The following is a 23965-nucleotide window of genomic DNA, read 5'->3' on the forward strand; positions in this document are numbered from 1 at the left end:
CTCAACAAAGTTAAGCGCTACTTCACGCCAGAACAGCTTCTAACCCTGTACCAAGCTCAGGTTCGGTCGTGCATGGAGTACTGCAGCCATTTATGGGATGGCTCTGCCAAGTACCAGCTCGATGCTTTGGATTCGGTGGATCGTCGTGCTAGGAGACTCATTGGCAACGACCTTGTAGTCAGTAGACTTCAAAGCCTTGAACACCGGCGCAAGGTTGCTTGTCTGGCTGTTTTCTACAAGATACATTTCGGAGAGTGTGCTCAGGAGCTATTCGATTTGGTCAAACCATCTCCTTTCTACCATCGAACTGCGAGGCACCGAAAGAATCTGCACCGTTACGTGGTTGAAATACCATCAACACGTACGAAGCGTTTTGCTTCTTCCTTTCTGATCCGCACCGCAAAGGCCTGGAATGCCCTCCCATCTTCCGTCTTCCCTGATACCTATAATCTGGGTACCTTCAAATCAAGAGTGAATAGGCATCTTCTAGGCAAGCGCGCTTCATCTTAGGCTGCATCATCATTTACCATCAGGTGTGATTGCAGTCAAGCACTTGTCTATATACTTTAAAAAAAAAAAAAAAAAAAAAAACTTAGTTCGCCAACTTAAACCTAAAGCTACGAGGGTTCCAAATGTGCCTTGGTATAAGACCAGCCCACAACTAACTTAGCCGGGTAATTTTTTTTTTGTTATCACCAGTAAATTAATATTAAGTAAAATGTACTATGAATGTTCATGTAAGTTTATATTATTTTTTTGTAACATACTTTATGCACCATCCACTTTCCTTTTTTTTATCGGCTTCGTACGCTCAGGTTGCTTTTAAAAGATCACTTAGTGATAAGGCTAGGCCTTTGCACCCTAGCACTAAGTACTATTACTGTTTTCCTTGTATTTTTCCTATTGTATTGTGTTGCAATAAAGTTTTTCTATGAAGTTTCTAAGCTACGAAGTTAGAGCAATTCACACCCAAGCTTTTTTATCGTTTAAGTTTCGTTTGGCCCGCGTTCTCCGTCCTTTGTAATAACTCTATGATAAAAATCAAGTCGCTTTGCTGATAAGTTAGGGCTTTTAAGAAAGTACTGACAAAGACTTTCGCATTTATGATATTAAAGATTTTAATTTTTAAACTAAACAGGTACTAATTTTAATCGATATTAAAAAATTCAAAAATTCAAAATTCATTTATTTCATGTAGGCCTAATACCAAGCACTTTTGAAACGTCAAGTCTGTCCGTGTGTAGTGACTACCACCGGTTCGGAAGGCAGATTATACCGAGAAGAAGCCGGCAAGAAACTCAGCAGTTGCTCTTTTCCAACATAAAAAATTTACATTTTACATTTTAACATTCATTTTTCTATCTTGTGAGAGATGGAAGCGGAGCCGGATGCTTCCAAGCAACCTTGTCATTAAGAAACTCATCAATTGTGTAATAACCTCGCTGTAATAAATGTGTTTTAACACATTCTTTAAACTTATGCATTATGCAAATTCAAAAAAAGGATAGTGTGGTTTTATGGAACCACGGTAAAAGTGATTTTTTTTTCACATTATAGTCATTCAACTAAAATTTTCGGAATAATATTTTATTTAGGTTATAAAAATAGCTTCATCAATAATAATTTTATACTTGGAAAATGATAAAAGTAGACTAGGTCTCCGACTAATATTTTTATTGAACTCTGTGTCAGTGCGACATACATTTACAACAATTATTTTGATGATATACCAATATAAAAAAAACTGAAACCAATATTTTATACTCGATGAGTGTGAATATTTTATGGAGCACTGGCGTAAATTAGTGATAGCCTATACACTACACGCGCCGCCATATTGGCCTCGGCTGCTCTGACTAGCGCCCGTCACATTATCCCTACTCCGCGGCCGACCGTCACGCGACATGCAACACACAAACGAAAAAGTTTGAGACGTTGGATTTTTATATCTATATAAAACCCCACATATAGCCTTCTTCAAAATATTCTACGGCTACGAAATGCAAGAATAAAATGTTTTATTCTCTTTTTTATAAATTTAAAATGCATATAAAAATTTTCGGAACCGACAGCAATCGCGGCCTGAGCGCTTTTCCAATTAAGCTACGGCTCTCCTACCATCGATGCCGAAATTAGTATATGCCTTTTACATCAGTCTTATAGCGACTGTAGCGTCATCTAGTAGAAAACGTTGCAGTTTCGATCTACGTTTTCAAAGGTCCATATTACTATGAGACACGTTTGAAACAAGAGATGAAACATTGCTTTTTTATAATCATTTTATTCCCACTAAAAGTTCCTAAGATAGCCGAGTACAAACCAAATAAACTCTTCATGTTGAATGTGATGGGCGATGTGACAACCCTACTTCACACTCGTATACTAAATATATCTATGCCCAATGCCACTCCGCGATCGATAGCTCCTGTCTGTCCGCTCAGATGCTTAATTTGGGTACTTAATATGTCTATATCATCAGCATCACCTTGTCTGGTCTGGGAGGCTTCGTGGCTAGTTACCGTGCAACCGCCCACCGTTTTAGCGTTTAGGTACGATACCTCGTTACCGAATTCGTCTTATTTTGATACTGTTTATAAACAAAATAAAAATAAACTAAGCTAATCGCCTCGTACGATGAACGCAGGGGGGGGGGGGGGGGGGGTGTTAGACAACTGTATTTTGATCTGAACTATGGAGGGTAGAGGTAAGGAGTGTCATCTTATATGGGAGAAAAGTTGAAAAAGTGTCCAGTGTATGCGCTAAATAACAGTTCAAAAATCCTCCACAATGGCGCTGGTGGATGCACAGGGTATGGTATGAATGTAGCAATCGTAGATGAATTGAAGTATGCCGAGTTAGCCAACTTACGTTGTACAAAATATTGTGGTAAATATAACCTTACTTCCTTGTATCTCCATACTTCCTTGTTTATTTTTCAAGCCTACTCTAACAATATTTATATTTGGCGCTTCTTTTAAGAGTTACCCTGATGCAAATGTGGCGCCATCCTAATTTAATACATTTTGACGACACTTTTTCATATACACAGATGACTCTCCTTACCTCTACCCTCCATAATCTGAACTCAAAAAATGGTTAAAATAAGAACTTGAACTGTTAATGATTTTTTTTTACAACAAAATGACATTTGTTGCATTATTTGGCATTTTGCTCGCCGTGTATGGCAATACACTGTAATCTAAAACCTTTTTAAATATGTAACAGCTTTAAAACGTGTATGTTACAAATAAAGATATTCTACCGATATAAGTTTATATAAATATACTACGACAATACACACATCGCCATCTAGCCCCAAAGTAAGCGTAGATTGTGTTATGGGTACTAAGAAAGCTGATGATTTTTTTATGAATAATCTATATCTATACTTATAATAAAACTGTAACTGGAAGATGTAATATATAAACTGTTTCTGTTTTCTGTCTGTCTGTCTGTCTGTCTGTCTGTCGGTCTGTCTGTCTGTCTGTTTGTCAGGCTGTCTGTCTGTCCGGGCATCACGTGAAAGAAAACTACTGAACGGATTTAAATAAAATTTGGTATAGTGGTAGCTGATATTCCGGGTCAACATATAGGATACTTCTTATCCCGATAGACAACAAGTTTCCTCCGGAAAATGGGATGACATTTTTTATCAATTTTACTTCAAAGCTCCGTTAAATTTGAACCGAGTGTAATAATTCTTTTTTTATTTGAAAGTGTATACTATCAAGTATTTATTGTCTTATTTTTATAAGGATCTGATGAATATTGTCGGAGATAAAGAACATAACTCTTCATAAATAACTGTAAGTCGCAAGGCATATGGGACAACGATCGAATGGATGCGTACCATCCTGCTCATATTATAAATGCGAAAGTTTGTGAGGATGGATGTATATATGTATCAACTAAAATACCACGTAACATAATAGTAGGTACATATATAGCTGGCCACGATGATTATGATGTTAGAGCATCAGATATATTCTAGCTTCTCGATTGAGTCATACGCGGACGAAGTCGCGGGGGTCCGCTAGTATACAAATATATTTATAATTATAAACTAAAGCAGAGAATAAACACTCAAAATATAAAGGAGAAACTTAAGACATTTTTATTTCAAACTAAAATTCATAATAATAATTCGGAACATCCTGTTAAAAGTTTACTCAAACGATAAAGTGCGATATTCCCGAGGTGTCCTTTAAAAATCGTTTCATATAACATGTATACTATTTGGGTATTATTTACCAAGCGTCAATGCTTTGAGATTTTATAAAGCTGTGGGAGAAGATACAATTTTTTTTTTTTTTACATTATTTATTTTGTTGCACTCTGAGTGAACTCACAAATATAGCGATTTGGATTTTATCATATACACTGTCTTAATATATATAAATCTCCTGTCACGATGTTTGTCCGCGATGGACTCCTAAAATACTTAACCGATTTTAAATTAAATTGGCACACCGTGAGCAGTCTGGTCCAACTTAAGAGATAGGATAGCTTATATCTTTAATTATAGTCGCAATTTTATTTTATTGCAATTTATTTGTCTATAATTAATTGACAGTCACATGTTATATATATTTATATATACTACTATACTCATTTAAGGCTTAGCGATACTGAATACTTTAAAAACAAAATCAAACGCAGACGAAGTCGCGGGTAACAGCTAGTAGTTATATATATGTATTATTAAAATTTACATAACATGCTGCATTGTCGTATTAGGATAACTTTTTCCTGTAATGACAAAAATGTAAGATGGGAATAAATAAATAAATACATAAATAAATTTTATCCTTTTCCCCGATTCAGCGTTTCGGAACCATGCCGATATGTGGGTATGGCATTAAAACAATCTCAATTACTTTATTTATTTCAAGTAGTGGTAATTTATAAGCACGTTAGCCCATTAACCGTTAACCGTGGTCCGGTCTGAAGGGCGTGGTTGCCGGTACAATTTAAAAAGTTACCCGGCTTAGTTCGTTGTTGTCCTTCTTAGAACAGGAATCGTTTGGAACCGTAGCTTTAAGTTTTTTTTCTAACTACCCGTTGACGTCTTGGAGATGCCACTTAAAATGTTCAAAGTTTATGTAAACCATTATCTTATAAAAAAGTCCTATCTATGTATATAAAAATGTTATGTTGGTTTGTGTACGCTTCAAAAACTCATAAAGTTCTGCACCTTTTCCACCATCAAGGATTTTTTTTATCTATTTTTCTCAACCATTCAATAACAAAGTGCCACAGCCCAGCGTGGCAGGGTACAGCTAGTTATAGCATAAAGGACTACGTAATTGATAAAAAAGGTTGGTTGTGAATTATTGCTCTATCCAGGTTGCTCTTCTAGCAATTTAAAATGACAATGTAAGATGGTGATAACAAAAAGAACACCCGACCAAGATTCTTTTTGGCTCTTCTTAGTCCAGGGTGCGGCGTTTGGGACCCTCGTAGCTTTAGGTTCGAGTTGGCGAACGAAGTTATCATCATACCCTTACAATTATGTAAACATATATGTATGAACGCTTCATAAGTGCCTGGGATAGGCTTAAATGAGAATTTTTGAATTTGAATTACCGGCATCTTTTCCCCGGGGAGGAAAATGTCTCTTGCCCATGTTAACTTGTAGTGAGATAAAAAGAAACCTAATAAGCGTCGTGACAACCCTACGTGTATAAAATATATCTCTGCCACCCCGGGTCGGTCGGGTCGCAGGTGGGAGGCGTCCCTTCAACATCGATTCGCAAGAGCGCACTGCTATCTCTTTCCCACCTAGCAATAGCGCGCGTGGGGGAGTGGGACGCAGTATCTGGGGCCTTTCGGGGCACCGATTCTTTGTCTGTGATAGGATTACATCGTCTAATAAGACTTGGGACGAATCAGCAAATAGATGTAGCTATAAGCACTGTTAATATTTTAGGTTTTCTTAATAATTCTAAAACTTATGCCCGTTTTCACTCACGACAAACAACGCAATGCGTAAGAAAGCTATGTCTTCCGCCTACGAGACCCTTGCGGTCTTGCGTGTCAAAAAATCCTCTTGATGTCCCTTCATATAATACTATTTTCTTCCAGAAATCTTTCTCCGTCCACGCTACACACCTTTGGAACTTACTACCAGAACATATTAGACACTGCCGATCGGTGCACTCTTTTAAACACAATGTAAAGGAGCATTATCTATCGTTGTCATAGTATATTTATCACTGTTTACTTATTATAGATATATATTTATATTTATATTATATAAATATTTATTATATTATTTTTATGTATTTTGTATATATATAGTATATTCGAATGTTATTGTATTAGTATGTAGAATTTTGTTATTATTTAGATATATTAAGTATACTTATTAGTTATGAAATATATTGTACCTTTATTTGACCTATACCACAATTAAACCTTCTTACTCACATCCTGGGGTAGCTGGAAGAGATCTCTTATAGAGATAAGCTTTCCTTTGTACACTTCATGTATCTTATGTTCACAATCACAATTTATGGTACATAAATAATAAAATAAAATAAATAAAATAAAGTAGGTAATGTCTAATCAAAGAAGATTCCCAGGCATACAACTCGCACCAATCGATTTTCACTAAGTAACTCATATAACCTACCTTGTCTATGATTCTTGCCACAAGGTGTGGTATTTTGTGTTTGTACTCCACACCAAACCGATCTTCGGCAATGTACCCTCTTCGCACGTTTCGCTCCGAAAGCTGCCTCAGGAGATGTTGACTTTACAATGATAAATTGTTGAGACACTTGTTCGTTTAAAAATTATTCTAGCAAATTATAACAAATTAAGCTTAATTTTCATAGTAAATCATAAGTATTAATGTATATTATTCATAAAAATATTCATCAGTCATCTTAGTACCCATAACACAAGCTAACCTTTCTATGGGGCTAGATGGCGATGTGTGTATCGTCGTAGTAGATACCTGTACGTATATTTATTTGAAAGGTTTTGTACTGAGAATAGGTCGTTGAGTTTATTTGAACATCGCTAGGTGTTTAGAGTGTTACTATCTATTTATTTTATTTATACTCTTACTACAACTTCAAGAAATAAAAGTCGAATAGAAAACAAAAGACAAGCGGAATACAAATATTTTTTTTCCACTCTTTGTAAGTTTTCTTTTTTTATAGTTTATTTTGATTGGTACTCGTATTTGGCACTACTGTCGTTATGATAACGAATTTGATTTCAATATCCTATATGGGAAAAGAAGAAAGAGAAACCTTTTTCGACAGTAGAGCAACTCATAAATTTTTTTAAAAAACCAAAAAATTCTAAATTCAAAAATGTTTAATTCATGTAGACTTCAATCACAGGCATTTATAAAGCGTTATAACAAAAAAAAAAAAAAAAAATATACTACGACAATACACACACCGCCATCTAGCCCCAAAGTAAGCGTAGCTTGTGTTATGGGTACTAGGATAGCTGATTAATATTTTTATGAATATAATACACATAAATACTTATAATATACAGATAAACACCCAGACACTGAAAAACATTCATGTTCATCACACAAGCAATTTCCAGTTGTGGAAATCGAACCCACGGCCTTGGACTCAGAAAGCAGGGTCGCTGCCCACTGCGCCACTCGGCTGTCAAACATGTTACCACTAATGTAAGGTGAGGTTGATAACTGCATTCGTTAACTTAATACTAAAGCTACGAGGGTTCCAAACGCGACCTGGTCTAAGAAGAGCCTACAACAAACTTACCCGGGTTAAATAATTAATGCCAATTAAATTAATTAAACGTGATCCCAAAATGAATAGCCGTATTACCGTATCAAAAAATTAAGAATACATTGCAAAAGTGTATTGAGCAATATATTTTATTAAATTGATGAATTTCAACAATTTAAGCGTCAGAACTAGATTGTTTATTAAATATTACTGACCAAATTTTGTATGATGGGGTCGCCTGACCGGATAAGTTGTGACTTTTTATTTTGTTAAGAACATTTTTCACAAATTCATACATTTCATTTATCTATATATGTATATAAAAGAAAGTTATGTTAGGTACACCATTTATAGCTCAAAAACGGCTGGACCAATTTTTATGATATTCGAGTTTTTGGATTCCTCTTAGACCGGAATAGGATAATAAATATTAAAATATAACATTCATAAAAATAAAATGATCCGCGGTACAAAGTTCGCCGGGACAGGTAGTATATATCTATATATATATAATGAAAATGGTCTTCGTTTGAGGCTCAATCACGCCTAAACCACTGATCGTATCGACATGAAACTACCACCATTCGATGCGAAATTTTTCCTAGATGGTTTATGGCTATCTATTTTTTGAATTCCAACATTCCTTCATTTTTTTATTGCTGTTTTACTTTTATGAACATTTATCCCGCTAATAAAAACAAAAGATAAGCATTTTCTCTTGATTCTATTGTTTTCATGGATTTCAACAGAGTGTATTAAACGGATTATGGTTTTTTACATTCAGCTAAGAATCTACTCACGGTAGTGGAGAACGGCTGGACCAATTGGGCTTTTTTTTTATCTTCAGAAGTGTAAGGAGAAAGTTTTGTATTTAAGAAAATTTTAAAAAAGCCCGATAGTAAGTTAAAAATTTCGATGATAATCGAAGAATTCCCATCTATATAGTCACTCACCACGAAATCTCGGGAACCATAAGAAGATTTTAAGAAATTCATTCCCCAAAGGGGATTGCGGGGGCGTTAACAATGAACAATTCCCGTTTTTAAACTATAGCTCCTAAAGACTTCAAATTTGGTAGGAATCTTCTGTAAGAGGTGTAGAATTTGTAGAAATAGGCTATGAACGAATTTTACGATAGCTCACCCCACAGGGGGTTGCGGGGGTGGGTATTAACAATTAATATTTTTAATTTTTCAGCTAAAGCTCCTACAAGCTCCAAATTTTGTAGGAATTTTCTATAAGTGATGTAAAAATGATTTATGAACAAATTTTACGATATCCCACCCCAAAGAAGATTGCGGGGGCGTTAACAATAAAAATTTTCAATTTCCAAGCGATAGCTCCTATAGACTCCAAATTTAGTGAGAGTATTCTATATGTAATATAAAAATGATCTTCGAGCGGATTTTACAATGAATCACCTCCAATAAGGTTCGCGGGGGTGGGTGTTAACAATAAAAAATTTCAATTTCGAAATATAGCTTCTAAAAATTCTAAATATGGTAGGAATCTTTTATTATTCACAAAAGAACATCTCAAAATGGATTTCAATAAAATCTACTTCCGACAGGAATTGCGGGGGTGGGTGTTAAAATCTAAAATTTTTATTTCTAACCTGTAACTTCTACAGACTCCAAATTTGGTGGGGATCTTCGTGTATGTAGGGATATACGTGTATTTCCTTACAACAATCGTCTTTTTGGCAGCGGAGAAAAAGTCATTGAGAGGTTTCAAAAACTTAACTTTACATGTAGCTATCCAATCAATGGACTAAGAATTTTACATTCATTGTACTTTTGCAGACTACATAACCGACGAATTCTTTTATTGCGGGATCGCGGAAATGTAACAGATTAAAATGAATGCATTTTCCAAGCACATGAGATGTGGAAAAGAAATTTAGTTACTTATTCCAATAGAATTCATAAAAAACATGCACAATTAATTTTCTATAAAAAATTGATGTCACGGAGAAAATTTTAGTTAACAGAAAATATAGAACATATGAGACTTGCAATGACTTTAACTTAAACTTTCAATGCTCATTTCAAATTTTTTTCTTCATGTCAATTATTATTAATTTTTGGAAGAAAGGCACAGAAATGTTATAATGATTGAAAGTTACAATGAATATTAGTGAGAAAAATCACCTGGATGAAAGATACAGGCTAAATCGATGGAATTTGGAATTTGAGTAAGTCTAAACATTATCGATGCTTACAGTTCTATCCGCGGGGCCTATTTATGTTCATACAAAAATAAAAAAAAAGGAGAATAATAAAAATATGAAAAAAATAAATAAAAATGAAACATAAAATGTAATTTATTTCCTTTTTCAATTCGCCCAGCGAAGCGGGCTGGAAACGGCTAGTATATAGATATATAAAAGAAAGTTGTGTTAGTTACACCATTTATAACTCAAGAACGAAGACGACAAATTTTTATGATATTTGAGTTTTTGGATTCCTCTTAGATTGGAATAGGATAATAAGTATTTTTTTATTTATTTAAATATTTATTTATTCAAAAAAAAATTCAAAATTCATTTATTTCAAGTAGGCCTAGTATAAGCACTTTTGAAACGTCAAGTCTGTCTGTGTGTAGTGACGCTACCACCGGTTCGGAAGGCAGATTCCACCGAGAAGAAGCCGGCATGAAACTCAGCAGTTTCACTTTTCCAATATAGACAATTTACACTTTAGATTTTAAAATTTATTTTTCTATCTTGTGAGAGATGAAAGCGGAGCCGGATACTTCCAAGCAACCTTGTCATTAAGAAATTCATCAATTGTATAATAACCTCGCTGTAATAAATATGTTTTAACACATTCTTTAAACTTATGCAAAAGGTATGTCTAAAATTACCTTAGGAATCATATTATAAAAGCGTATAACTCAATCCCACAAATGAATTCTGCACCTTTCGCAGACGATATGCAGATGTCACTAATTTATGACTATTTCTTGTAAGTCGACTGTTTATTAAAATATAACAACAAATTAACCGCGGGGCGACGTTCGGCGGGACACCTATTAGTAAATAAAATTCATAGATTAAATAATTATATGGTAAATATAGTTAATAATTGATAGACCAAACAGATGGTCCACTTGATGCTAAGAGCATCGTTTCGCAAAGCATGCAAAGAACACATCCCGCAAAGTGTTGCACTGTTGAAATAAACATGGTGGTATTTCTTCCCCGGGCGAGCTCTGTCCCAAATAGCCCTACTACTACTACTACTTTAGGGTCTAGCCGATGCCGCATAGGCTACAATCACATAACAGGTAGCTATACATCAAATTTGCCGCAGTGTTCCATCGCCTGTACATATCTAGGTTAGTGGGACGTGATCCGCGCGGCGTCGTTGCGCGTTGCATCTATCGATCTCCGCTCGGACCTCTCCCGGCGGATGCGGGGGGGTCGGGAGGCGCGGGGGCGGGGCACGGGGCAGGGGGGAGGTCGAGGGCTCCGGGAGGTGTGCCGGAATTCAGTAATGTACATGTAGGTACATGGTTATTTAGGACAGCGGCAGGTCTGTGTTCCGTAATTTAGGGGTGTGTGAGAGCACTGGATGTATCGGATCATTATTTTGTACCTATCGAATTATTGGTTGCGAGAACCTTTGAAATCTGATGTGAAGTGGGTTCGTCATCGTCATTATGGATATAGGGGCTTTTGAAGGGCGTTCCAAAATCCACGATCCTGGCGCCGCTTGTTTCCTGCGGCTCACAGCGACTTGATTGGTGTCGCCGGTCCACCTCGTTGGGGGATCGACCAACGCTGTGCCTGTGTTTATTATGAAAATTAAGCTTAATTTGCTATAGTCCGCGTAAAGCTGGAGAATCTGTATGGTGTTATTTATAATTTCTTCAATCCTTATACTCCACACCAAACAGATCTTCGGCAATGTACCCTCTACGCACGTTTCGCCCCGAAAACGGTTCAACGTTGTGCTATGTCGGTAACTCTAGTTCTTCTACGGATCTCTTTATTTCTGATTTTATCAAGTAGATCTTATCCGTAAGCGCATTAGTGCACTGAACGAGAATATTCAACCCTACGTTTTAAGCCTCATGTGTCCGTGATAACACTAGCAACCACGCTCTCAAGACCGGTACAGAGCTGAAGCGGAAATAAGCATAGGTACGCATTAAGCTTTGCTTTTTGCTTTTTCGGATGGACATTTGCCGATAACTACCTGAGGGGTTGCTACGGCGTCACCGGGGGAGTGGGGCGAGCGCGAAAGCTCGCCATGAGAAGAGCCCCAGGGCTCGACGACATCGGGGGGAGAGTGGGAGACGTCGACCCGAGGGTGCCTCCTGCGAGGACTCGGACCTCGGCTCGGTTCGACGTTAATCTGACTGTTGGTAGACTTTTGGACTAATCATTGTTTAGTTCGAACGCCCCCGTGACCGTGGTAAGGATCCACGTCCGGATGTCGTCAGAAATCGGGGCCCTCGTCTTCGCCGGCGAAGACGCTGTGTTTGTTGCGTGTGTGTGTGTTGTTGGGACACGTTGTCGGTAGTTATTTTATCGTCAGGGTCGTCAAGGACATGCTTCGGACGTCGCCGCTTTGGCTCAACGTCGGGGACGGGGGTATAAGTGGACGCCTCGACCACTAGGGGGTTGGGATGTCAGACTGCGTTTTCAAAGTAGGTCTTTGATAATAATTTCATTTACTGGGCTATGGTGGGAAGATCGAGGTCTCGGTGAAGATCTACGTTGCGACGAACCACGGACTGTCCGTGGTCATACGCATAAACTTGTTCTGAAGGACTTGAAAGCTCCTGTAAGAGCTATGAGGGCGATGGGCGAATACGACGCTGGCGTATGTCATAATGAGACGTATGCACGTTTTATACAAGGTTACCTTGTGACGGAGGGATTACGCAATAAGCATAGTTTTTATATACTTTATATACTACGACGACGCACAAATCGCCATCTAGCCCCAAAGTAAGCGTAGCTTGTGTTATGGGTACTGAGATGACTGATGAATATTTTTATGAATAACTAGTTGTACCCTGCCACGCTTCGCTGTGGCACATTTTTATGGAATGGTTGAGAAATGAGAAACAAAACAAAGAATACATTACATAGGTCAGCGAGTGTTTTTCTCGCTTTCGGCAGATTGCGCGGTCACTGGTACATCAATCGTTAAAAAAAACTGTAGTTTCGCGGTCGCGGATATGTGACTGATGCAAAAAGTAGATAAAAACAATCCTTGATGCGGATTATATATCATGCTAAAATTTCTGCTCGATCGGTGCAGAACTTATTGAGTTTTTGAAGCGTACAGAAACCAACATAACATTTATATATATATATATAAGACATACATAAATACTTATAATATACATATAAACACACAGGCACTGAAAAACATTCATGCTCATCACACAAACATTTTCCAGTTGTGGGAATCGAACCCACGGCCTTGGACTAAGAAAGCAGGGTCGCTACAAACTGCGCCAATCGGCCGTCCATAGTATTACGTACTCCCCCGATCAAGGACTGTTATAAAAATGTTTACTTTTACTAAAAAATGATATAAAAAAAGAATTATGTTCGGTTTAGATGTGTAATTTGAAATTAAAGGGAGCAAAGGTTCTTTTAATAAGTGGTTTCGGTATAATAAGTATAATAACATGCCTATTTCCATACTATTTATTAGTATAAATAGTATGGAGATAGGCATGTTATTATAAATAAATAAATAAATATACTACGACAACACACACATCGCCATCTGGCCCCAAAGAAAGCATAGCTTGTGTTATGGGTACTAAGATAGCTGTTGAATATTTTGATGAATATACTACGCATAATTACTTATAATATACAGATAAACACCCAGACACTGAAGAACAATCATGTTCATCACACTAACATTTTCCAGTTGTGGGAATCGAACCCACGGCCAAGGACGCAGAAAGCAGGGTCGCTGCCCACTGCGCCAGTCGGCCGTCGCGCCGAGTCCGATTATACTCGGACTCGGCGCGGTTCGACGTTAATCTGACTGTTGGGGTTTGGGTAATGTGATGAACTATCATGTGAGGTCCGAGTCCTCGCAGGAGGCAACCTCGGCCTCGGGACTCGGGTCGACGTCTCCCACCTTTCGCCCCGATGTCGTCGAGCCCTGGGGCTCTTCTTATGGCGAGCTCCCGCACTCACACCACTCCCCCGGTGACGCTGTAGCAACCCCTAGTGGTTTTCGGCAAGTGTCCATGTGAAAAACAAAAACCCCTACCGGTCCAATACAGAGCACGGGTCTCCTACAATGAGAAGTGGTTAATGCGTTGTACACCACGCTGGCCTAATGCGGATCGGTGGACTCCACACACCATTGGGAACATTATGTAGAACTCTCAGGCGTGCAGGTTCGTCACGATGTTTTCCTTCACCGTCGAAGCAAGTGATAATTTAATTACTCAAAACGCACGTAACTTAAAAAAGTTAGTGGTGCGGGCTGGGATTCGAACTCGGCCCTCCGAAAGTGAAGTTGAGCTCTTAACCAATGTGCTATCACCGCTTATTACGTGATTTATTCTATCCCTATCCATACTAATATTATAAATGTGAATGTAAGTTTGTTTGTTACACTTTCACGCAAAAACTACTTAACCGATCATCACGAAACTTTGTACACATATTCCTGAAGGTATTAGAAGTAATATAGGATTCTTTTTATCTCGAAATTAAGCTCAGTTCTCTCGGTAGAGGGGACGAAAGTGTTTGACGATTTTACACCAGGCTTAGCTATCCTAAATACATAAAGTGCTGCCACATTTATGGGGCACATGTCTTTCGAAAAACAAAAACAAAAGCGGACGAAGTCGCGGGCAACAGCTGGTAAAGATATAAAATAGAGCACATTACTAACATTGGCACATATAGCCTGAGCTACATGTTCCAATTTACGCAGGAATCGATTAAACTGCGCAGCCGTGCATAGGAAACTGGCTTTAAATTACCCCGGTAACGTCAAAGGGAACGTTAAACGTTGTTTAGGGATAAAAAGTCGCATTTCCAGGATGCAAGCTGTATATATGCCAATTCACTTCAAGTAATATATTGTTAAAAGTAGATAATAAGAATTGTTATTCCTAAATAAATAATAATATCTTTATTTTCAAAAAGATTACAAAAATCAATTGCTAGTGGTCTCCACACTAAATAGCCTGTATCTCTATCTGTATAGACATTATAACCTCTAAAGTACAAAAGTAAATATTTAAATCGGTTATCATTTGACGGCGTTATGGTGTGAAATCGTCAAACACCTACCCCTCCCCCAAAAGAACTGAGCTTAATTTCGGGAAAAAAAAGCATCCTATATTAATTCTAATACCTTCAGAAATATGTGTACAAAGTTTCGTGATGATCGGTTTAGTAGTTTTTGCGTGAAAGCGTAACAGACAAACTTACATTCACGTTTATAATATTAGTAGGAATATAATTAAAACTTTATATTTTTTTAAGTTAAACAATAATTCAATCATCAACCCGTCTTCACAGCGTGGTGATTATGTTCCAAACCTCCCATTGCGTGAGCCCTTTCGTTCAGCAGTGGACTGTTATAGGCTTTTGGTCATGATGTGGTGGCGTGCACTGGGTTTCTTACCAGGGTATGCATACAGCAGGAAAATTACATAAAACGGCAAAAAATCTCCTCTTATACGAGTTATATATCAATTTTAGGGTATGCAGCGCTTTTGTGAATGTATGAAGTGCACGCCACTGATGATGATATCGCCCTACCTACGTACCGCCCAGCGATCAACGAGGTCAATTGGTTGAGTTGACGATGAGTTCATATTCTTTCCAGATGGACATCTACGTACAGACAGCTAGCCCGATCGTGGAGCAAGTTCTGCGAGGGTACAACGGCACAATATTCGCTTACGGACAGACGGGTACGGGGAAGACCTATACGATGGCTGGAAGCAACTCCGCGCCAGAGCTTCGCGGCATCATACCGAACTCCTTCGCGCACATCTTCAGCCACATCGCCGACGCCAAGGATGACGAGAAGTGAGACATTTTTAGCAATAGCTGTCCGTTTTGCCAGACATACAGACATAAATCAACAGTGTAACAGTAAATTGTGTAAATAAAGTGGGTAAATAATTAAACTTTTGATAGGTAACTTAAAATTCATATTGGCCAGATATTTTATTAAATTGTTAATAGATAGTTTTACAAGAAACAATTAAAATTATATTTGATTAACAACCAATGTTCATGACATTTAGTTGGTGGGCATCCCTACTTCCATATCCCTATCCCTATCCCTACTTCCCTATCCCTATCCCTATCCCAATCCCTACTTAATATTATAAATGTCAATGTAAGTTTGTTTGTTACGCTTTCACGCAAAAACTACTTAAGCGATCCTCATTAAACTTTGTACACATATTCTTGGAAGTGTTAGAAGTAATATAGGATACTTTTTATCCCGACATTAAGCTCGGTTCCTTAGGGAAAGGGGATGAAATTGTTTGACAATTTTACACCATAACTCCGACAAATTATAACCGATTTAAATATTTTTTTTTGTACTATAGAGGTTGTAATATGTGTTTAATTTTACCAAAGTTTGTGCAGATCTGATGAATGTGGTTGGAGATAGAGGACAGAACTCCTCAGCGGACGGCAGCAAACCCCTCATTTAAGACTTAGCGATACTGAATAGTTATTTTTTTTTTTAGATCTACAACTAAATTGAATGCCACATCAAAAAACAAAATCAAACGAAGACGAAGGGCAACTAGCTAGCTAAGCTAGTTTTGATATAAATACGACTGCATTATCGATGCACCGCAATCTATCCGATGATTTGCCGCAAAAGCAAATTATCCCTCCGTCACAAGGTAACCTTGTATAAAACGTGCATACGTCCCGTTATGACATACGCCAGCGTCGTATTCGCCCATCGCCCTCACAGCTTCTACAGGAGCTTTCAAGTCCTGCAGAACAAGTTTATGCGTATGACCACGGACAGTCCGTGGTTCATGCGCAACGTAGATCTCCACCGAGACCTCGATCTTCCCACCATAGCCCAAAACATGAAATCATTATCAAAGACCTACTTTGAAAATGCAGTCCGACACCCCAACCCCCTAGTGGTCGAGGCGTCCACATATACCCCCGTCCCCGACGTCGAGCCAAAGCGGCGACTGACGATAAAATAACTACCGGCAACGTGTCCCAACAACACACACACACGCAACAAACACAGCGTCTTCGCCGGCGAAGACGAGGGCCCCGATTTCTGACGTCATCCGGACGTGGATCCTTACCACGGTCACGGGGGCGTTCGGACTAAACAATGATTAGTCCAAAGTCCACCAACAGTCAGATTAACGTCGAACCGAGTCGAGGTCCGAGTCCTCGCAGGAGGCAACCTCGGGTCGACGTCTCCCACTCTCCCCCCCGATGTCGTCGAGCCCTGGGGCTCTACTCATGGCGAGCTTTCGCGCTCGCCCCACTCCCCCGTTGACGCCGTAGCAACCCCTCAGATGGTTATCGGCAAATGTCCTTCCGAAAAGAAAAAGATGCACCGAAGTCCTGCATGGACTCGAACTATGCAAAGATACCTCCCGGTGTCTTAGTCGCTTATCACAAGGCTTCTAAATTTTCCAATACTAACCTAGGCAAATTTTCGCCTATCGACGGAATGATTTTTTCTCTTTTATACAGAGATAATGCCTGACGCATATCACGCATGGGGAAACGGAGTAGTTATGTGGGAATTGCACCCACTAAAAACTCTGTGTGTCTCTCGATAGACCTATAAGTGAGAGCACGGGGTCCACTTGCGTATTCACTGCACTCTCGCCAAGGTTTAGACCCCCCAATGCATGGCGAGCCCCATCGTCAATGGCCTAATCGCTGCTGAATCCTCCAGATAGGCGTGCGCTAAACGGCACGCCACCTTCTTAGGTCTGTCATATAATTATGCATACATATTAAAATGTCATTCATTTTACTGTATGGAATAAAAAAAAAATTATTATCATGGAATTTCAATTAAAAGATAACATATAAATTAAATTAGTACCTAAATAAATTATATTTTACTTAGCTGTTACCCGCGACTTCGTCTGCGTTTGATTTTGTTTTTTTGATGCGGCATTAAATTTAGTTGTAGATTAAAAAAAAAATTAAGTATTCAGTATCGCTAAGCCTTAAATGAGGGGTTTGCTGCTGTCCGCTGAGGAGTTCTGTCTCTGCTCTACCTCCAACCACAGTTAGGGCAAAATTAAACACATATCTTAACCTCTATAGTAATAAAATAATTATTGAAATCGGTAATAATTTGTCGGATTTATGGTGTAAAATCGTCAAACACTCATCCCGTCTCCCAAAGGAACCGAGCTTAATGTCGGGATAAAAAGTATCCTATATTACTTCTAACACTTCCAAGAATATGTGTACAAAGTTTCATGAGGATCGGTTAAGTAGTTTTTGCGTGAAAGCGTAACAAACAAACTTACATTGACATTTATAATATTAGTAGGGATTATCCAAGAGCTCTCTTACAGAGTAATAGCATTTATCAACCAACCAGTCACGTAATTTTACCTTGAATTTTTCTTTTGATCGGTCACCGCTTATCTAGCCAGTTTCCTCGATAAGCAGTCCTATCTAACATGGCCTACATTTCTAGTCAGATTTCTGACGTCTTTTCTATAATCTAAAACTCTAGATGATGGAGGTTAGCATGCTACCGTCTTAGACTGCATCAACACTCAACACCAGCAGGGCTGGTACAGGCAGAAGACGAAAAATTATATCCCCCAAAGTGGGATATAACTAATGTGCCCAACTGCCACGGGAAAATGGAATAGGAGAATTTTTCCCCTGTTAATTATATTACACAAATATTATTTGGATATTATTTCCAATTGTGCGTAACGGCTCCGAGAGTTGATAAAGCTGTGGGAGAAGATATTTTCTTATCCTTACCCCGGAGATATAATTGTCTCCGTGCAGGTGAGATTGCGGGGCTAACTTGTAGTGGAATAAAAAAAAGTAACGCCTGCTTCTATCCATTAAGATGGACAATGACGATGGAGATGAGTTGTTAACTAGAGTGCATTTTGGTCACCATCCGTTACAGGTTTCTGGTGTGCGTGACGTACTTGGAGATCTACAATGAGGAGGTACGCGACCTGCTGGGCAATAATCCCCATCAGAGTCTCGAGGTGAAGGAGCGCCCCGACATTGGGGTCTTCGTTAAGGATCTCACTGGTACTCATACATACAGCTTCTTTCCCTTCTGTTCTATTCCCTGTTCTAATATTGGACAAGCTTAAGGAATATTTTTTGAAGTTATACTTCTTTTGGCACGTTAGGGAAAAATGATGAGAGTTCATTTTTACGATTCGCACACCATCACAAAAAACCGACACCCTGAAGTTAGCTATAAAATTTGATAGTTTACACTTTAAATTGTTAGTCTTCGGGCTCATATCGGTGATTTGATTGATTCAACTGTACAAAAATCTAAATTTTTAACGTTGAGTGAAACTTGGTCGTCCGATAATGAGATTACTAGATAATGCGAAGTATTGAATAACTTGTTTTCTATTGTTAGTGTCGTTTTTTCTACAAACGTAGAATAAGTCAAAGTATAATTATTGAAAAGATTTTTATCTTGTTACGCCAAAGAATTATAACTTCTAACGCGTTTACATAAGTATACACACGTTATTTTTTCATTCACGTTAGGTTACGATTGACGTGCCTTGTAGTGGGCCGGTAATGGGTCGAAATGGTGATTCAAATTCAATTTATTTATAATGTTCAAAGTTTTTGTACATAGAAATATTAAATAAAAAGAAGCATATTTATTTTTGTATACAAACGAATTCAAAATATTTCATGTTTACTTGTGGCAACCCTATTTAAGGTAAAAGGCCGTCACGTGCATAGTACCTACGCTACGCGACGAGTACCGAATAAAGTTACAGGAGTCACTTGATTTTAATTTTGCATTTAATGTTAGGGCTGTTGTTGTGTGTTTCAGTGAAAAGCAGAGGCAATGGTTTACTCAAAAACTATTACCGTTTCATTTTCACAAATAAATCTCAGAGACAGTTAATAAACCTCTCAAGCCTGTGAAGTTATATTTCGGTTTTATTTTACACACACAATTTCTAACTTCTATATTCTTACCTCTTCAGGCTACGTAGTCCACAATGCGGACGAGCTAGAAAAAATAATGGCAGTGGGCAACAAGAATAGGCACATTGGTGCAACCGCGATGAATATAGAGAGCTCCCGCTCGCACGCCATCTTCTCCATAACTGTGGAGAATAGCAAGCGCGGCGCAGATGGCAAGATGCACGTCAAGATGGGGAAACTGCACCTCGTTGACTTGGCGGTAAGGTTCCATTTTGATTGACAGAATTTTATAGGTAAAATAATAACAATGCGACATCGATACATATAGGGAGCTGTTGCTTGGACAGCATATTCTCTATCTCCATGGAGAACAGCAAGCACTGCGCAAATGAAAATACAACTCGTTGACTTGGCGTTAAGGTTCAATTTCACAGGTTAAACACACGTCTTCGTTGCATACACGTGTCGTTGGCATTGCGTATTCTCCATAACGCGGAGAATAGCAAGCACAAATAGCAAGAAGCACGTCGAAATGGGGAATCTGCAGCTTTTTAATTTCCAAGCACAAGACAGTCAGTTTTTTGACTACAAAAATCCCGACTCTCAAATATTTATTTCAAACTGTTCTAAATAAATGAATACTCTCAAATTAAATTTTATAATAAAATGTTTTGTGATGAACATGAATGTGTTCCAGTGTCTGCATGATTATCTGTATAATATAATTGTATTCTTATTATTCATTCAGATATGCAGGTTTCCTGACGATGTTTTTTTTTAACACAGCAATTTGACTGCCAATTGACGCAGTGCTTTCTGAGTCCAATTCCGTGGGTTTGATATCCACAACTGGCAAATGTTTGTGTGATAAACGTGAATGTTTTTCAGTGTTGAGTGTTTATTATAAGTATTTATGTATATTATTCATACAAATATTCATCAGTCCTCTTAGTAACCATAACACAAGCTTATTTTAATAATGATAAATTTATGGAAGATCTTAATAATATTGACTGGGATATTGTTTTTGACACGCCTTCTGTAGATGATAAGCTTAATATATTTAATTCACTTTTGACCCAACTTTTTGATATACACGCTCCGCTCCGGCCAATCAAAATTAAGCATCTTCCTGCACCATGGCTCACTAATGACATCAAGCTGCTTATGTCCAAACGCAATAAAGCAAAAAGTAAATATAAGTTAAATCCGACAGATGCCAACCTGACAAAATATAAAAAACTACGGAATCGGTGTAGCAGAATTTGTCGAGATGCTCAGCGTGAATATATTCACTCATCAGTGGATCAAAAAAATGCCGACAAAGCTTGGAAATTTCTGGCTTCACTGGGAATCGGTCGTCAGCGTCAGCAAGATTCGCAAAGCATTGACTTGGAGAGCCTTAACAAACACTTTGTAGCCAAATGTTCATTCAATGCGCTAATTAAACAAGGGACTCTTAATTATCTTTACTCATTGCCTACACACGAAAGACCTGAATTCCAGTTCAGTGATACAACCGTCGATGAAGTTAAGAAGCATATTTTTGCTATTAAATCTGATGCGACTGGGGTTGATTAGATAAGTAGGAGAATGATAATTGCAGCGCTTGACGGTGTTTTGCCAGTATTGTCTCACATACTGAACTCATCACTTACTTCAGCTGCATTTCCCACCGTGTGGTGTAAAGCATATGTAGTTCCTATTCCTAAAGTTCGTAACCCTGTAAATCCTTCAAACTTTCGGCCTATCTCCATTCTTCCGTTTCTGTCTAAAGTTCTCGAACGTATTGTTCATCAGCAACTTAGCCTCTATCTTACCAGATATGATATTTTAAGCCCCCTCCAGTCCGGTTTTCGTCGTGGTCATAGCACAACAACAGCCTTGATCAAGGTCTGCGATGATATTCGTTTCGCTGTCGACAATAAACTCCTTACCGTATTATTACCGTATTAGTTCTCTTAGATTTCAGTAATGCGTTTAACAACGTAGACTTTGATCTACTTTTGGCTGTTCTAAAGACAGTCAGCATTTCACCTCACGTTGTCAACTGGTTCCGGTCTTACTTATGTAATCGTCAGCAATGTATTCGTTCGGACAGTAAACTATCTTCCTTTCTTCCACTTCTTTCCGGAGTACCTCAGGGTGGTGTTCTCTCTCCGCTTCTATTTTCAATTTTTATAAACTCAGTGTCATCTGTTTTATCTTCGTCCTATCATTTTTACGCTGATGATTTGCAGTTTTATGCATCGGCGGCTATTGATAATCTTGCCGTTGCCATTGATAATATTAATACTGATTTAAATAAAATTGCGGCTTGGTGTCGGTCATTTGGTCTCCAAGTAAATCCAAGTAAATCTCAAGTAACTATAATAGGCAGCTCTTATTTCCTTTCCTCTCTATCATATAACAGGTTACCACCTGTTCTATTTGAAGGTACTGTTATACCTTGGAACAGTGCAGTCAGAGACCTTGGGCTAATTTTGGACAATACAATGTCATGGGTACCTCAAGTTTCTGAAATGAGTCGCAAAATTTTTGCCGCTGTTGGATACTTGAGACGGTGGAAGAAGTTTCTACCGTTAAAAACTAAAATTCTCTTAGCTAATTCTCTTCTATTACCTATTTTAGACTATGCTGATATTTGCTACTTGGATTTATCAGAGACCATGCTCGATAAACTGGAGAGGCTGCAGAACGTATGTATACGGTTTATCTTTGGTATACGTAAGTTTGATCATGTGTCCGAGTATCGTTCTCGGTTAAACTGGCTACCAATTCGATCACGTAGGAACTTGCACGCTCTTTGTCTTTTATATTCTATTTTATTTTATCCTCAGACGCCACCATATTTAAAAGAGCGATTCAACTTTCTTGGTAGCAATGTTCAGTGCTATTTGAGGGCTAAGGATGACAACAGGTTGCATGTTCCTGCCAGTCACTCGCATGCGTATGGAAATTCTTTTACAGTCAAGGTGGTTATACTCTGGAATGGATTGCCAAGAGACATAAGACAGTCTAAATCATTAAGCATCTTCAAAAGTCGTTTAAAAGAATATTATTTATCTACGGAGTCATAAACTAATATATTTGCTCTGTATGTATTTGTGTATATTTATATTTATTTATATATATATATATATATATATATTTATATATATGTTTATATGTGTATGTATTTATTTCTGTATTATTTGTATTTGTATTAGCTGTTTATGTATTATTGTTATATATAGTAGATGTAGTTTATGTTATATATTTTTAAAATTGCACTATCCCGTTTCCATACTCCTGTTCTTTCATTAAGGGTTGTCTGGAGGAGATCGCTTAAAGCGATAAGACCGCCTTTGCGCATTGTTATTCTTCTTATATTTATGTTTTCAATTTATATTATAAATTGTGTGCAATAAAGAATTTATCTATCTATCTATCTATCTATCTACGCTTACTTTGGGGCTAGATGGTGATATGTGTGTTGACGTAATTTATTTATTTATTTTTTTAACTAGCGATTTATGAATGAATGAATGAATGAATGAATACACTTTTATTGTACACCAAAGAAACAAAAAGTAGTTACAAAGATATAAATACAAATCAAGAGAGTACAATTTGGTGGCCTTATCGCTACATAGCGATTCCTTCCAGGCGTAAAAGGAAAAAACATAGAAAAGAGGTAGGTGGTGCAATAAATAAGATTTAAAAATTATACAAATATATAAATATAAATAAAATTATAAAATTAAATATATATATATATATATATATTTATATAGATTTATCCGAGGAAAACAAACGTTTCGCATATTATTGTAAAAAAACCAGTCATAAACAGCAGCTATTTATTAGTATCTATACAAAAATATAACTTTCATTGGCATTCAATTAATATATATATATATATTTTATATATATATATTAATATAAAATATATATATAAATTAATTGATAATAAATGAAAAAGTGTGTGGGTATGTTCCGTATAGGCTCTGAAACGGCTAAACAGATTTCAATGAAACTTTCAGGGAATCTCCGGATTGACCTGGCGAGTAATCCTGTAAAGTTTGGTGACGATCGGAGCACTCCTATTTTTGAACTGACAAAC

General features: G+C 37.6%; 1 protein-coding gene across 1 annotated transcript in view; it reads left to right on the top strand.

Annotated features, from left to right (window-relative positions):
* The window catches only part of LOC120635229 (kinesin-like protein KIF3A), a 70829-nt gene that overhangs the window by 34115 nt on the left and 12749 nt on the right, over positions 1 to 23965 (top strand). Inside the window, exons 3-5 of the mRNA XM_039906183.1 lie at positions 15557 to 15762; positions 18854 to 18984; positions 19920 to 20119. Coding sequence (XP_039762117.1) covers positions 15557 to 15762; positions 18854 to 18984; positions 19920 to 20119 — 537 coding nt within the window. The remainder of the gene's footprint in view (positions 1 to 15556; positions 15763 to 18853; positions 18985 to 19919; positions 20120 to 23965) is intronic.

The sequence above is a fragment of the Pararge aegeria genome, chromosome 26, assembly GCF_905163445.1.
Source record: "Pararge aegeria chromosome 26, ilParAegt1.1, whole genome shotgun sequence".
NCBI lineage: Eukaryota > Metazoa > Arthropoda > Insecta > Lepidoptera > Nymphalidae > Pararge > Pararge aegeria.